The 17,206-nt window shown below is 46.4% G+C and overlaps 1 protein-coding gene across 2 annotated transcripts in view; it reads left to right on the top strand.

The window, feature by feature from the left end:
• Window positions 1-17,206, top strand: part of FBXW11 (F-box and WD repeat domain containing 11) — a 540,498-nt gene that overhangs the window by 202,524 nt on the left and 320,768 nt on the right. For both annotated transcript variants that reach the window (XM_085617878.1, XM_085617877.1), the window contains exons 4-5: window positions 2,052-2,238; window positions 2,338-2,428. In XM_085617878.1, the coding sequence (XP_085474004.1) occupies window positions 2,052-2,238; window positions 2,338-2,428 (278 nt within the window). The remainder of the gene's footprint in view (window positions 1-2,051; window positions 2,239-2,337; window positions 2,429-17,206) is intronic.

Raw genomic sequence — 17,206 nt, 5'->3', positions numbered from 1 at the left:
CGCGCACGGCACTAACTGCGTAAAGTGGGCGCGCGGTGCGCAAAGCGCACCGCGTGCTCACTGTGCGCGCACGGTGCGCAAAGCGCACAGTGTGCGCACGGAACGAACTGCGTTAAGTGGGCGCGCACGCCATGAACGGCGTAAAGTAACTTAGCATTTAAAAAACCGTACAAATTCACTGAAAAAACCATAGGTTTCACACACGTTATAGTTAGGAATTAGCATTTAAAAAACCTTGCAAATTCAGTGAAAAAACTATAGGTTTCACACATGCTATAGTTAGCTGGAGATTTTACTCATAAAAAACCAATGAAATTCCCCCGTTATAGTTAGTGCAGGCAACTATAACTCACGCGACCGCAATCCGCTGCTGATATGTGTCTTTATGAAAAAAAAATATTTGTAATATATGTATAGCTAAAATTTAATGGAAGAAGACATGGGCAAATAAGTGTCTAAATACAGTATTAGCATCAGCAGAGGATTGCGGTCACGTGAGTTATAGTTGCCTGCACTAACTATAACGGGGGAATTTCATTGTTTTTTTTATGAGTAAAATCTCCAGCTAACTATAGCATGTGTGAAACCTATGGTTTTTTCACTGAATATATATATATATATATATATATATATATATATATATATATATATATATATATATATATATATATATATATATATATATATATATATATATATTTTTATATACGTATACATATTTATATATAAATATATATACACACACACACACACACTTTAGTCTGTCTTCATCTAAGTTATGAGCGGGAGAATGTGGCCCGACGTGCTGAATTTTAGCGCTGGAAGCTTGTTTCGCATTGTAAAATCAGCACTAACGACACCACGCCAGATGCCGCTGTTTTTCTGCCGCTCAAGTAGCTTTTCTATTCAAACAGCAGGTTGTCAATGTGATCTGCCATGACTGCCCATGTTGAAAAATCTCAGCTGGAGGCGTTCTAGCGCCCAAAAATGGCGCTACGGGATGCAAATTCTTGCTTACCAACTTTACGTTGGCGAGCCGCACGTGAGAAAAGTCTGCCACATTGTGGTTGATGGGCATGTATAACGTTCACTTTTAACCTCGGAGTGTCATTTAGGCATGCTGGAATGGTTATGACAACAAAAAACAAAGGTGTTGGATGGACTGCTTGAATTCATCTAGGCCACTGGCAATAGTTTGGGTCCATCTTTTTTCGCCCACCATTCCACCTTAGTTTGGACCCTGTCATATGCCAATCAGTCTTGACCCTTCTCAAATGGAGAGTCCAGCACGAACTGCCAGGCCATGTCCTCTTTCAAAACGCAGCACAAACAACCCAAGACTGGTTTTGTCCTTATTATGGCTCATCAGCCAGATCTCGCTTGATTTTAGTGGCACAGTGAGGATGAGACCCACGTCTGGGCATACCCGTCTCATTCTCTTGACTCTGCAGTGATTTTAACTGTGTAAATAAATGAAATAAATATGTTTTGGAGATTTAGTCCCAGTCTCTTAAATTGTGCATCTGTTACCGTTCATCAACATTCTTGGAGAAAGCGATTACTGAAACTAGGTCAAGGAATAAAATAGTTTTTCTTCTGAACATACTCTTCAGGGTCTAACGTTTAAAGGCGAAATTGAAGTACATAGCTGACGCAATAACCATGATGTACAACCATCCTACTTTAAAAGTAATGTAAACACATCTTAAATATTTTTGTAAACATCTCTGTTGCTGAATTGGGGTTCTTGGGAGTATAGCTGTAAGCATCACAAGAAAATGATTGAAACACTCTAAAGCTTCCACTAGGAGGCCAAAGGCATCATCTCATCCTGACTTTGTGCTCTGTCCCATTTCCATTTTTGTTCTCTAACATGTTTCAATGTGTATTTTGCTATAGATTTGTTTGAGATGTAGTTTAACTCCTGGAATCGTGATCCATTTAAGGATTTTTATAATGTGAGGTTTTTGTTACTCTAGGTAGTTCTAAAGATGTTGCTGCATAGTGAATCAATGGATATATAATATGTATGTTTATATATTTTTTCACAGAACAAGGCTTGGATCACATAGCAGAAAACATCCTTTCGTATCTTGATGCTAGATCGCTGTGTGCAGCTGAACTGGTTTGTAAAGAATGGCAGCGGGTAATTTCGGAGGGAATGTTGTGGAAGAAGTTGATAGAAAGAATGGTACGCACAGATCCCCTGTGGAAGGGGCTTTCTGAGAGAAGAGGGTGGTAAGTAACTTCTGGTTGAAGATGCCCTATTTTAAAATTATTTCATAATTAATGGCATAAGAAATGTGATCATTTTCTCCTATTTTTGTTTGCTTAAAGGGATCAGTACCTGTTTAAAAACCGGCCAACAGATGGCCCTCCGAATTCTTTCTACCGGTCATTATACCCAAAGATTATTCAGGATATAGAGGTATTTTTCTTATTTTTTAAGTTACCTTAATTTTCTGTTGTCTTTCTGCTCCTTACTTTTACTTAGCACAGTAATGTTAAAAATATTTAGTAGTTGTGATTATTCTAAAGCATTGGTTTAAACAGTTGTGAAAGATTCTTTACAATTGCCTTTCTACACGTGTTCTCTGTTAACCACGTCAAAAATAAAAAGAAAGACGAGGAACTACTTCTAGGGTAATGAGTACATTGTTTAGTAATCATCCTTAAGTTAGATAGACTTGCATATTTCACCTCAGAATTGGATCGTGTGAAAACACTATAGTCAATAGTGAATAAAATCACTGTTTCAACAGTGTCGACATAGTTACTCTGTACATGACCACAATTATGTTATACTGAACTTCTGTTTTTAAGGCTGCTAAAGAAACAGTGGCCTAGCTACGTGTGGATTATGTTGGCTATAATTATGCCTTTCAGTTTTCAGGCTGCCTGTAACAATGGTTGGCATCTTTGTTTTCTACTTAATAGACAGCAGCTACTAGTTTTCCAAGACTGGTTACTACTTAGCATTTGAAGGGCTGCTACCCTTAATGTACTTTGAGTAATTTTCAAAAGTGAATACATATATTGTTTTATTCATTAAACAATAAATATTAGTTTTGAAACATAATGGCAGTAGAATTGAACATTTAAAATGTAGATTGCTGCATAATTTTAGGTATTTTAGTGAGTATTTATTTCAACTTGCAGATTGCCACAGTATAGTGGCTATTTGCAACATGTATTCCCCATAATATGCATGGGACGTATTTGCTGAATAGCTTAACTTACACACAAGACATGGGTTAGCCTTGTTTCAGACAGTCTAATGTACTACTATGAATTGTCGTTATTGTAAATGTAATTGGTTCAAGATTATTTATCCATTTAAATGCTCTTTCTTGTAGTACTGAACTCCACATACTAGCCGCATTCTACCCTTTTGAGGCAACGGTTATGGAAAATGAGTTGGAAAAGCAGTGATTATTTTACATAGGGTTATGGAAGAGAATTAAGGAAGATAATTCAAATTCTAGGCTGTTTTGAAAGTAAGTTAGGTAGGAGTTGGTTAGGAAATTGGAAACACAGACATGTACTTCCTGCAAAGTTTATTATTCAAAAGTAATTTAACACGGAGACCAAGAATAAGTAAACCTATTTCATATAAAGGTCCAATGTAAATGAACAACTCTGTTAATGCTGAAATAATATAAAAGGTGTGTCTCGGGTGTTTAGTTGTGGCATACAGCTCCACGTCCTGGTAAGTGTGTGCCCTTTTGAACCTGAAAACTGTGGGAAAGCAAATCTGTACGTCCTTAAACACTGAAAGAAGTTATGGAAAGCTCTTTGCTCAAAGATGAGTGTGTGTACTCATTCCTTTGATGGATCCTCATCACAGTACAAGTCTTCCGATGAGTCAACGTGGAAGCATAAGACTGCCAAGTTAGATTTGTCCCAGTCCCACCATGGTCAACCTGAGAAGTGAAGAGGCTGTCTGGGTGCGTCACGGTCATGCTAGTTTTCCCTTGCCGAGCTGCTGATCCCACAAGTAATCTCGGCGCATCCCAGTTTTGCAGCGTGAATCTTTCTGGATTCACTATGCTGTGCATTATTCCGCGGTCTGGTGGTTGGGTCCGGTTCGTAGTCTTTCTTTTGTCTTTTTTTTGTGTGTAGCCCAGGTGGGCGTCGACGTCCGACCATTTGGTGCACTTCTCGTGACGTCGTCCTGCTTCCTGCGGAAGTCCCACCTCGGGACGCCATCTTCAGATTCTTTTTTCCGCCATTGGGTCTGGATTGTCACCATGAAGCTCCCGAGTTTTTTGGCGAAGAAAGAAGAAAAAGCACGAGTTTCATCGAAGAAGTAGTTGAGGAAGACTACAGAAAGAAAGAGCAACAAGCCGAGACGACTAAGAAGGAGGAGAACCTCGATCTTCAACGTCCAACAGAGAATGCGCACTCAGGGACACTGAGCGCAGGAATTAACAAAACACCTTTTAAATTTTGCCGTAACTGCCATCACAAATACGCGCAGAAGGACCAACATCCGGTCTGCAACCTTTGCCTGCCAGTTGACCACGAGAGCAAGCACTGCAACGCCTGTTCGGCCTTCACACCGAAGACGCTCCGGGTGAGAGAAAAACAGAGGAGAGCCAACTACAACATGGAGGGCAAGGGGAAGGCCCCAACACTGTACGAACTGGGCTTCTCCACCGACGACGAAGACCACGTCGCCGAAGGACCTGATGACTTCACGGTCGCAGAGACCGATAAGAAAACGTCTGATAAGGTAGGAGAGTCGTCTAGCACTAAACCCTCGACAGGGCCCCGAAAAACAGAGTCAGACTCTCGAAAAACAGAATCAAAGTCCTCGAAAGGAACTCCGGCACTGAAAATTTCGACGACCGTGAGTGGATCCAAGGACGAAAGGACTGGCGGATCCTTCGAGAAGGACTCCCAGGTGCCGAAGACCGCCGAAAGGCAAAGGTCGTCTAAGCAAGTCCAAGAAAGTGGGCGTTCGACTTCGAAAGATAAAGTTGCGTCGACACAAGCTCCGTCGAAAAGACCGGCGCTCGACATCGAACACGCCTCCGAAATGGAGAAGAAAAAGAGGAGGCTCGAAGCAGAGATGGAGAGCATCCTTCAAAGGAAAAGGGAGTTAGACGAGAAGATGAAAAAAATTCACTATCCCAACGAAATCATCGTCGAGGAACAGGAGGAGTTCGACGCAGAGGAACTGTCGAAGGCTCCCGGAGAGGAAGAAGACCTTTACTATGAGGGTGAAGAATATGAGGAACAACAATCGAACTACGGCTCGGCGCCGTCGACGACGCAGGACTTGGAGTGGCAGGACCTCGACGCCGAAAACCCAGAAGAGCCTGTGGAGACTTACCCTTCGAGGCCTTCGCCACCAGATGACATAGGGGCTTACAACATGGTAGTCAAAAGCGCGGCTGCAGCTTTTGGTGTTAAACTGGAGGAAGAAAAGCCTAAAGCAGACTTTTTACTGGAGACGCTGCTCCCTATCCAAACTAGGAGCCAGTTCCTCCCCATGCTCCAGAGTGTCATGAACCAGGGGAACGAGGCGTTCAAGTACCCAGCAACATGCAGTTCCATCACACCTAGGACGGAGAAAAAATATAAACACTACTCCCAGGACCCTCCATACATAAAAGGATCCGTCACAGCAGATTCAATCATTGCATCTACTGCCAGGAAGAGGGCAAATGTCCCAGCAACCTCTGGACCACCTCCAGACAAGGTAAGCGGGAGGATGGACCTGAAGGGGAGAAAAATAGAGAGAAACGCGGCAATGCACTGGCGCATGGCGAACTCCAATGCCCTACTGAACAGGCACCAGTACCAACACTGGGAAGAAATGGGGGAACTGATGAAGCACCTCCCCGAGAAATACCAACAAAGAGCTGCGCACCTAGTGGAGGAAGGAAAGAATATAGCAAACTCTTGCCTTAAAACAGCGTTGGATGGAGCAGAAACATCAAGCAGGCTGATGGCAATTGGAATAACAGAAAGAAGGCAAGCCTGGCTCAGGATTTCAGGCTTCAAGCAAGTTCAGAGCAACATCCTGAACACCCCTTTCAACAGAGACGCTGTTCGGGGCACCGGTGGATGAAAAACTCACCCAGCTCAAAAAGGAGAACGAAACAGCAAGGTCCATGGGGGCCCTGCAATTCAGAGGAATGAGAAGAGGTACCCCGACACGGAGACCTTACGGAAGAGGAGGAAACCAGCCGGGAACGTCACACCAAACATTCCAGCAGGCCTATCAGGGCAACAATCGCGGGCAGCAGGCCCAGCAGAAACAACACTGGCAATACCAGCCTTGGGGCCAGTCCTTTCGGAGCAGGGGGAACGGACGATGCCAGAGACGCAGAGGGGGAGACCAACCCACTTCAAAGTGACTTCACACGGGAAAGAGTGCTCACCCCCAAAAACCCTAATGGGTGGAGCACAAAAGATCAAAGACGAGAGGGTTACACAGACCAAACGCCAACAAACATGCAACACCAGTAGGCGGCAGACTGAGACGTTTCCTTCAAGAATGGGAAAAGATAACAGACAAATGGATACTGAACATCATACAGTTCGGATACTGTATAGAGTTGGAAAGGAAACCACCAAACAGAAAAGCAAAGAGGAGGGAGCACTCAGGACAGGAGCAAGTGCAACTCGTAGAAGAAGCACAAGAACTAATCTTAAAGGATGCCATAGAGCCATTACCTTTCAAAGAAAGGAACAAGGGAGTGTACTCTAACTACTTCCTCGTACCAAAGGTGGACGGAACACTAAGGCCCATCCTGGATCTACGGTTCCTAAACAAGTACGTAAGGATGCAAAAATTCAAAATGACGTCCCTACAAAAGGTACTCCCGCAAATGAGAGACGGAGGCTTTGTCAACCATGGATCTCAAAGATGCCTACCTGCACATCCCAATGAACAGGCAGCACAAAGGTCTGTTAAGGTTTGCCATTGGCAAGGAACACTACCAATTCACAACCTTGGCATTCGGGCTAAAGTCCGCACCAAGGGTTTTCACAAAATGCCTGGCGGCTGTGGCAGCGTACCTGCGGAGGGAAGGGATTCATGTATACCCTTACCTCGACGACTGGCTAATAAAGGAAAGTTCACGCGAAAAGTGCGAGGAACACGCACAGCTGGTCATGAACACACTAACGAAGCTGGGATTCTCAATACACTGGGGGAAATCCTCTATGGAACCAGAACAGGTGAAGATCTTCCTGGGGGCAAAGATCAACACCTTACAGAGAACAGTGATGCCCAGCGACAAGAGAACACTGACCCTGCTGAAGGAGACGTGCCTCTACCAGAAGGGGCAAGCTCTGACAGTGAGAACAGCGAGCAAGATCATGGGGATGATGGCGTCCTGCATTCACCTAGTTCCCAATGTACGCCTACACATGAGGCCTTTGCAGGAATGGCTGCAACAGCAATGGTCACAGGCAAGCGGAAGTTGGGAGGATCTGGTAGTTGTAACGCACGCGGTGCAAGAAGAGATAGCATGGTGGAACAGGGAGAACATAACTAGGGAAGCCCTTGACACCACCAAACCCAACGGTGACCATCACCACAGACGCATCTCAGATAGGATGAGGAGCACATATGGACAAGCTCAGAGTGAGGGGTCTGTGGACTCCAGCGGATGCGGTCAACTACCTGGAGTTGAAGACCGTATTCCTAGCCCTGAAAGCCTTCCAGAAAAAACTGTACAGCCAGAAGGTGTTGATACAAACAGACAATACAACAACGATGTTCTACATCAACAAGCAGGGAGGAACACAGTAATTTCCCCTATCCAACCTGGCGCAGGGGATTTGGAGATGGGCCATCCCACTCAAAATAGACCTGCTGGCCATTCACCTACCGGGGAAGGACAATGTGGAAGCAGACAGGCTCAGCAGGCAGACTTCGGCGTCCCACGAGTTGGAGCACAATGGACAGGAAACGCAAAGGCTATTCAGAAGGTGGGGTACACCGACAATAGACCTGTTTGCAACCCAACAGAATGCAAAATGCCAAAGCTTCGCATCCAGACAACAATATCCAAGGGGAATGCCTATGAATAAGCTGGTCAAAAACATTTGCCTACGCTATTCCACCAATACCACTTATACACAGGGTACTCAACAAGTGCAGGACCAGCAACATGACGCTGATCCTAGTGGCACCACAGTGGGCAAGACAGACCTGGTACTCGCAAATAGTGGAGATGGAACAGGGACCACCACACAAGTTCAACAAAAGAAAGGACTTACTCTCCATGCAGAACGGAGAGGTTCTACACCCAGAGCCAGAGAGCCTCGGCCTAGCGGCATGGCTCCTGAAGACATAGAGTTTGTACACCTTAGGCTACCTCAAAGCACTATGCGAGTGCTCCGGGAAGCAAGTAGACCGACGACACGGAAATGCTATGGGGAAAAATGGAAGAGGTACACACATTGGTGCAGGAGACAAACTGCAAAATAAGATGACAAGGGAATCAACGTTGCGAAGATACCTCACGCACCTACTAAAGGCTAAACTATTTTCATCCTCACTAAGGGTACACCTCGCAGCGATTGTTGCCTACACACGAGGTGAGACGGGTGAACGTTTCTTTACATCAAGAGTTGTAAAGTGGTTCCTGGAGGGGCCAAAAGGATAGTCTCACCAAAAAGGATGCCGCCGCCGGCGTGGAACCTCAACTTAGTCCTAACGGAACTTATGAAGGCACCCTTTGAACCCATTCACAAGGCCTCCCTTCAAATGCTAACAATGAAGTCAGCCTTTCTGGTGGCAATAACCTCGCTGCGCAGAGTAAGCGAGCTGCAAGCTCTAACGCTGCAAGAGCCCTACATCCAGATACACAAGGACAGAGTCGTAATGAGAACGGACCCACACTTCATGCCGAAGGTGGTGTCGGCATTTCATATGAACCAGAAAATACAAATACCAAGCTTCTTTCAGAACCCTACCACAGGCGCAGAAAGGGCACTGCACACTCTGGACGCTAGAAGGGCGGTGATGCACTACATTGAGAGAACCAAGGAGCACAGGAAAACTAAGCAGTTTTTTGTGTCCTTCGCAACCAGCTTCCTGGGTAGGCCAGTAACGAAAGGCACCATCGCGCAATGGATCGCACTCACGATACAGTTCTGCCACAAACAGGCAGGGCAAGAACTACCAGAAAGGGCACGGGCCCACTCCACAAGAAAGAAAGGAGCAACAATTGCTTTTCTGGCAAACATACCCATTCAAGACCTATGCCTGGCGGCAACATGGGCTTCAGTGCACACGTTCACGAAGCACTACTGCGTGGATATACAAATGAACAAGGAAGCACAAGTAGGACAAAAGGTGCTTCAACATATATTCAACGACCAACGCTCATCTTCCACCCAGCCGCCACAAAAGTGACAAACCGCTACAAAATCAATGCACAGCATAGTGAATCCAGAAAGATTCACGCTGCAAAACGAATAGTTTCTTACCTGTCGGTGTAGTTTTGCAGCTTGAAGATCTTTCTGGATTCACTAGCGAACCCTTCCACCTCCGCCAGAAAGATGAGGATGGAGAAGAGGGGGGAAAGACAGAGAATGGAGAACAAATAAGTTTTGAAAAGAAATGAGAAAGGATAAAATTGAGAAGAAATACGGTAAATGGCCTAGGGTTAAAAACAAAAAAAAAAAAATCCGAAGATGGAGCCCCGAGGTGGGACTTTAGCAGGACGACGTCACGAGAGGTGCACCAAATGGTGGGACGTCGACGCCCACCTGGGTTACACAAAAAAAAAAGGACTAAAGAAAGACTACGAACCGGACCCAAGCACCAGACTGCGGAATAATGCACAGCATAGTGAATCCAGAAAGCTGCAAAACTACACCGACCGGTAAACTATTCGTTTTCCTGGGCCATCGGCGACATTGCAATAGATTGAGGCCTTTTGGAGAACCATATGACAAATGTTTGACACACTTTCTGGTGCGCCTTTGGGCCCCAAGGATTCCCAGAAGCCTCCAGTTGGGTGACCGCCAGTGGGTCCGCCCTCTGCACGGTCTGTCTCCTGATCCACCTTGAGTTCTAGTCAGACGCCAGAGCGGACTTCCAGTCTGGCACCAAAATCCACACCAGTCCCATTGACCTCCACACTGGCACTAACTGCCGGAGGAAGTCCCTGTTCCTGTATGTACTGATGTATCTAGCACCAATTCAATCAGAATCGGAGAGAAGGTGGAACCACATCCTTGTGCACTAACAACATTTCAGTTTGGACTCTGATCAGCGCTAACTAGTCTTTGGAGATGACAATGGAGATAAGGGGGATTATTTCATCACTTTGATTATGCACAGACTTGCAGTGCCTTGGCCCCTCAGACATTGGGTTGTGTTCTTCCCCTAGAACACGAACAAACGAAAGTGCCTCTTTTGTTATTGTAATTAGACTTGGAGGTATTGGATTTACAACGGCCCACTACTAAACTCATAACTAACTTAATGAATCCTTGACTGACAATCTTATGGGCACCTGGTCTAAGCCCTGTTCGTGTCCACCAGTGAGCAGGCAGGTTGCTAGATGTCAGACTTGACCCCAATTTATTGTTGCAGCATCTTGCAACCGAAGTTTGGTGGTTCAGGCTTCCACCAGTAGAGTGAACCCCAATTCTTTCCTCGCAGTTCATCCTGACATTAAGGAAACCGATATTTGTGTCATTCCTATGTCTTGCCTTCTGGTTAGTCAATCATTCAGTAGATTTGTAGAGAGCTTGTCACGGGTGAGGATATCCAGTTGATTAGCTGAATAGCCAGGTCCTCAAAGACTTTGAAAGATATGTGTAGGTCCGTAGATAAAAGGGTAGCTCATTTCATGTCTTGGTTAATAGGTAGAAGTAGTGACCTCCGCATCTGCTGCTTCAGTGGTGAGGGTTAGAAAAGGGATGCGCAGGTGTCTGGTAGGCTGATGGGAATTCAGGTTGTGGTTCAAGTAGGTGGGGTCAGCAGTTGTGTAGGGCCTTGTATACATGGGTTATGAGCTTGAACTGACATCTTTTCTGTACAGGGATTCAGTGGAGTTCACTGAGGTAGGGGGTGATATGGGTCTTCTAGGGAGATCAGGACGAGTCTAGCTGTGGCATTCTGTATGATCTGTAGTCCGAATTGGTGAGCTGTGATCCCTTCGTAGCGTGTTGCCATACTTCAGTCCGCTGGAGATGAGGGCTTGGGTGATAGTGCGTCTTGAGCTCTGGGGGTAGCCATTTGAATATCTTATGAAGCATATGGAGGATGAAGAAGCAGGAGGAGGAGTCTGAGTTGATTTGAGTTGTCATGGTTGGCTTGTTGTCCAGAATGATGCCTTGGTTCCTAGCATGGTCAGTGGGTCTGAGTTCTGAGGGTCACCAGCCTGCATCCAGTGGGGAGCTTTTGTTCACAAAAAAATCAGTACCTCTGTCTTGTCCGTGTTGAGCTTCAGACAGTTGTCCTTCATCCAGTTGGGGACTTCTTTCATGCAGTTGGGGACTTCTTTCATGCAGTTGGGGACTTCTTTCATGCAGTTGGGGACTACTTTCATGCAGTTGGGGACTACTTTCATGCAGTTGGGGACTTCTTTCATGCAGTTGGGGACTTCTTTCATGCAGTTGGGGAAGTTGGTTTTGTTGTTGGTGTCTTCGGAGAGGAAGATGAGTTGTGTGTTGCCAGAGTAGGATATGATGAGTCCGTGGGTTTTGGTGATGCTGGCCAGAAATGTTGAAGAGGGTGGTTTTAAGCGAGGATCCTTGGGGTACCCCACAGATTATTTTCTTGGGTTCGGAAGTGAAAGGGAAAAGGCAGACCTTTTGCATTCTTCCAGTGAGTATAGCGGTGATCCATTGCATTGTGCAGCCTTGAGATGAGTGTGTGGTGGGAGACTGAATGGAAAGTTGGCGAGTGGTCTAGAAGTATCAGAGCCGCAGTCTCTCCTCAGTCGAGTAGGTCTGTAATGTCGGCTGTAACCGTGATGAGAGCTGTCTCAGTGCTGTGGTTGCTGCGGAATCCGAATGAGGAGGAGTCGAGTTGGCGGTTCCATTCCTAATCTGACGAGAGTTGTTGGTCGATAGCTTTTTCTAATACTTTGAACAAGAACAGGAGCAGGGAGATAGTCCATGCCAGCTCTTTTCTTGGGATATATACACCCATGATTTATGTTACACGGTTGGTGAGGTCTTGCCGACAGCCCATTAGGCATTTTGGTGCCAACCTGGCTCATCCCATCCAGGGTTGTTAAGATGCTGCAATTTACAACTTACGGTTTGGGCTGGACATTATGGACTGCTAGGGCAGAGCTGTTGGTACTAGTGTGGTGCTTTGGTGGCAAGCATTGATGAGATCTGTGTGTTTCTTGGGTGAAGTACAAGGCTCTTCAATGGACATGCCATTAGATGCGATTCGCCTGCTTGGCAAGAATTCTGATTTAGCCTTGGAATGATTTAGAGAAAGCAGCGGTGTTGCATTCCTTAATCCTTTCCACCCTTGCAAGACAGTACCCTCAACAGTTTCCATTCTTTTAAGGTTACTCCAGACGGTTGGTGTCCTGGTAACGCCAAAGCCCACAACAGGCACCAACAGTACTTTTAGGATCAGGAATCAAACAGATAACTCCGAGGCCATCAGGGTGGCACACTTCCCAGTCACTCACTCCTGCGACATCAGCCTTAAAGCCGCTTAAGTTTGCCTTGAAAGACACACAATCACACTATGGGAGCCATGGTCAGAAATGACTTCCATGATGGTCATGGATGACGTGACAGGTGGCTCCTGCAGAATGCTCAATAGGACTATGCTCCGTTTTTCATTTTGAAGCATTGCACCTCGGGTCCAAGTTAGCGAATGTCTCAGAGGAGCACCTGTCCATCTTGCTCCAAGAAGTGTCAGCTTTTTTGTCCAAATGAGCTATAGAAGAGGGTCCTGTCCATGGAAATAAGGACTGGCTGTTACTCCCTTTACTTCTTGGTGCTAAAGGACTGAGGCCTTCCCCTATTTTAGAGCTTTGTTCTCTAAACGTCGTCTTCTGCAAGAACGGGTTCCCCAGTATTGGATCTTTCATAGATTCATATGTTTGAATTATTCCCCGTTGTCGAAGTAGGACTCCCACAGTCCAATAATAAGGCAGTATGTATCATTGTCATAGGCTATAATGGCAATGAACAATCACTTTAATACCTATCTACGTCTTTTTAAAAAAAGAACCAAACTTCAGCCAATCAGGAGATGGCACCCTCTAGAAACCTCTCAAGCGGCTGAGTCAAACACATTTTCTACCACAAGTGTGAAGGAAGTCACCCTGAGCATTGCTCATTTTCTTAAGCTATTGCTTGTTTTGGATCATCCAATATTAAATTTCCTGTTTTATTTCTCTGACCCTTACACGTCAGAGCAGCAGAATAAGAGCGGTTACACCCCGAAGACATTAGGAATGTATCTGCTACGTTCAACCTGCCCAGAAGGTATAGGACTTAAAAATGTTAATCCTTTTCCGCTAGATCTCTCATGTATACAGAAATGAGGCTGCTATTGTGGCTACAGAAACATACATTTGTCAATGAGGATTCCATCACCTCCTAGGAGAGGTAAAAAGGAGAGGTCACGCCAGTGGTCTATGGACGTGCGCAGAAAAGCCATAAAGACTTGTCATGAGTTTTCAAAAGGCACTTCTCCTAGAGAGACGAAGGAAAAAAACCTCTCGGAGGCATAATCGGACTCTACAAGTCCCTCGTCAGCCCTGATACTATGTCTGGGAAATCCTCTTCAGAAGCCAGTCATGGTGAAACAACCTGACAATGAGGCATCTACGGCAAAACTGCTGCCAAAATCATAATCTTCAACAATTATAATGTCGACTACCACAACCACGCCTACTATTACTGCCTCGTCTATGACAGTCTAGTCTAAGACGACGTCCTCGTTAATGACGACCACCTCGTTAATGACGACCACCTCGCTGACTGCGACAACTTAGTCTAAGTCAGTCTTATTGACGATCTCGTCGACAACACAAACGACGAAGAAAGCATTGTAGCTCACAAAAACCAAAGACACCACATAGTCCATCATAACTTAATATAAGAAATTGAAGGGAACTTAAATGAGCAGGTCTACAACAGCCAGCAACAAGTGGAGCAGTTTCACCACTTCGCTCTGCCTCCAACTGCAGAGGCCATAGGTCAGGTCCCTGTAGCTCAAGTACTAAACCTACAGGGCATGTTACAGGGTTACTACAAACTGTTTCCTTAGTCTGCAGGGTCACTTCATCACTGATAAGTCGGCATCCTCTGATACTCCTGCCACTCTAAGAATGACCTCAGTGTCGAATATTGCTGTACTTCCTCAGAATGACCTGTCCACCTCGGGTAATGCTGGAGAGATGGTGAAGTTTACAATACTCGATCTGTACCTAATGAATGGGGCAATTATTTAATACTGACATTTTCACCTCCAGCGCCACTACTGGTGAATTTCCCACCAGACGATGGTGGTGGTTTCCATACCCTTAAACAGGTGGCCAAACTCTTCCAACTTCCAATAACAAGAAATCTGTTTCGTTTTTTAATGATTTTTACGAGGCTGTGAGAGCTATTCCAATTGTTGATTATTTCTGGGAGGAATTACAATCATGGAAAACCTTGTCACGGTAACAACAGTCCTAATAAGAATCAATAAGAAGTACAAAGCTCTTGAAGGCTAACCACCATCTCTGGTGAACACCCAAATCCAAACATTATCATCACACAAGTGGCTCACCGTTGTTCTAAGAACCCTTCTACGCCAATCACAACCCCACCTGACATGCAAAGTGGAAAGCGTTGATAACATTGGAGAAAGGTTTTTAACCATTCCTGGTAATACTCTACGGGCTGCTCATTCACTGGCAATTCAGGGCAGTTCTGACCGCCAGCTGTCAGACGTTGCCACATGCATGGAATTTTTCCAGAAGATAAAAGGGCAGATTCTTCGGGAGGGAGTAAACTCCTCATTGGAAATCCTATATTTCGCTATGCATATAGTTTCAATAGGATCCCGACAGCTAGCAGGGTCAGCGGTCCATAGACGCCAAGGTTGGTTGAAGGCCACAACATTTAGACCTGAGATGCAAAATATTATATATGCCATACAAAGGTGAAACTCCATTTGGTAAACACGTCGACAACGCCTTGTATTGACTCAAGATGGACACTGACACAGCAAGATCTTTGGGCACATTAGTTTTGAAAAACACCAGTTAGAGGGGCCCTCAAAGACGCTTTTTTGTATTGAGGAGGATAGCAGTATCAGTTATCATCTCTCTCAGCAGCCCTTTATGCCAGCATACCAGGCGGCAGCCTACCCTAAGCAACCACCAAGGAGAAGGCAGGCAGCGCAGACAAGAGACACTGGCAGAAAACAGTCGCAAAATTGTAGTGCTGGTTACGGCCCCTACAGCGCACCATCCTCTTGGAGGAACAAAATGTTTAAAGTGTTTTCATCGATGCCGTAAAATAACATTGGACCAATGGGTCATAGATCTCATCACAGTAATACGTAGAGGTTCACCCAGATTCAGCCCACTCCACTAAAATGAGGGCACCCATCTCCATCTTCTTTGGAAGGATGTTTTACTGTGCTAAGCAGAGGTGCCATAGAAAACGTCCCACATTCTCAGCAAGGAAGGGGCTTCTATTTTTGTTTGGTGTTCCTAGACAAGAAAACAGGGGAATAGCGACCCATCCTAGACCTCCGGAAATCCAACCAGTATATACGGACAAAGTCCTTTCAATTGGTCGCACTCTCCGACATCCTGCATCTCCTAAACAACATGACAACCCGATTTACAGGATGCCTGTGAGAAAGTGCCATCTTTCTTGCATGGCATGCCCCCACTTTTTGCTGAATTGCTGAAAGTACTTTGACGGAGTGTGCCCTGGACTCCTGCCAATCAGTTGCCCAGGGCCTATGTTCCTTCCCTAAAAACACAAAACACAAATTGGCAAACCCTGGCCACATGTCAGCCCCTGGTAAATGGTACCCAGGGTCTTGTGACCAGGGAAGGCCCCTAAGGGCTGCAGCATTCCTTGTGCCACCCTTGGAGGCCCTGTACCCTTACACACACACTGCCTTTGCAGGCTGAGTGTTTGGGTGCAATACAAAAACAAAGTCGACATGACACACTACTCTGAGGCTGCCTAGGCTGCCACCCAGCAGACATGTTGCTGGACCCCTGGGTAGGAGAGCCCCTGCTCTCCTGGGCCTGCAACAATGCACATCCTGGGCGAGGTGCTAAATCTCCTCCCCCAGGATGGGCAGGGGGAAGCTTCAAAGGCATGCCACCTCTGTGAGCTTCGCCAGGCCACTGCAACCCCCCACTCTGGATGGAAGCTTTGGCCGGAAACCCCAAATAAGGACAGGGGATGTGCCAGCCTGCCAACCCCACCCCTCAGGTGGGGGAGGCGAGGTGAAGCACATCTCCGGGCTCTCGCCATCTTGAAGATGGGGAGCCCTACCCTATCAGGACTAGGCTACTGCCCCCCTCCCACAGGAGAGAGGCAGGATATGGGGTGTACCCACCCCAGGACAGGGACCCATTGGTCCCTGCCCTTCACCTACCTGTAATGCCCCTAAATCTAGTATTTAGGGGCACCCTGAACCTTCCTTCCCCAGATTCCAGATTCAAAACTACAAAGAAGAGCAAGAAGAAAGAAAACCTGACCTGCAACTGCTTTGGCCCCAGCCCTACCGGCCTGTCGACCCTCGAACCTGCTCCTACTCCTGCTCCAACCCGGCATCTCTTGTGGCCAGCAACCTCACAAATCCCGGAGGACCTGGCTACCTTTTGACTCTAAGCCCCTGGGACTCCCATGAGTAGAGGCTCTACTCAAAACCTACCTCTAATCCCTGGCAGCAGCCCGGAACCGCGAACCCAGCACACTCTGCACCAGCCAAGCCTGGCCAGTGCCGGAGTGGACAAAGACCACGAGGACGACCCCACGGCGACTGTGACCCCGAGTCCGGCACCCATGGACCTTCTTCCACACTCCTGAAGGAGCCTGCAGCCTCAAAACGAGGTGCCCCCCCAACCGCGATCAACAGAGGGTAAGATTTCCCGACACCAAAAGGCACCCCTGCACGCGGCGCCCCGCGGCCCCCTGTGCCCAATCCCGGGGTACCTACCTATCCTCCAACTACCCAACTTATCTCTCGAAGTGGTGGTGACACCTAAAGAATCCTCGTCCCCGA

The sequence above is a fragment of the Triturus cristatus genome, chromosome 7 (genome assembly GCF_964204655.1).
Source record: "Triturus cristatus chromosome 7, aTriCri1.1, whole genome shotgun sequence".
Taxonomy (NCBI): domain Eukaryota; kingdom Metazoa; phylum Chordata; class Amphibia; order Caudata; family Salamandridae; genus Triturus; species Triturus cristatus.
Note: the sequence above shows the minus strand (reverse complement) of the source record. Positions and strands in the feature narration are given on the sequence as shown.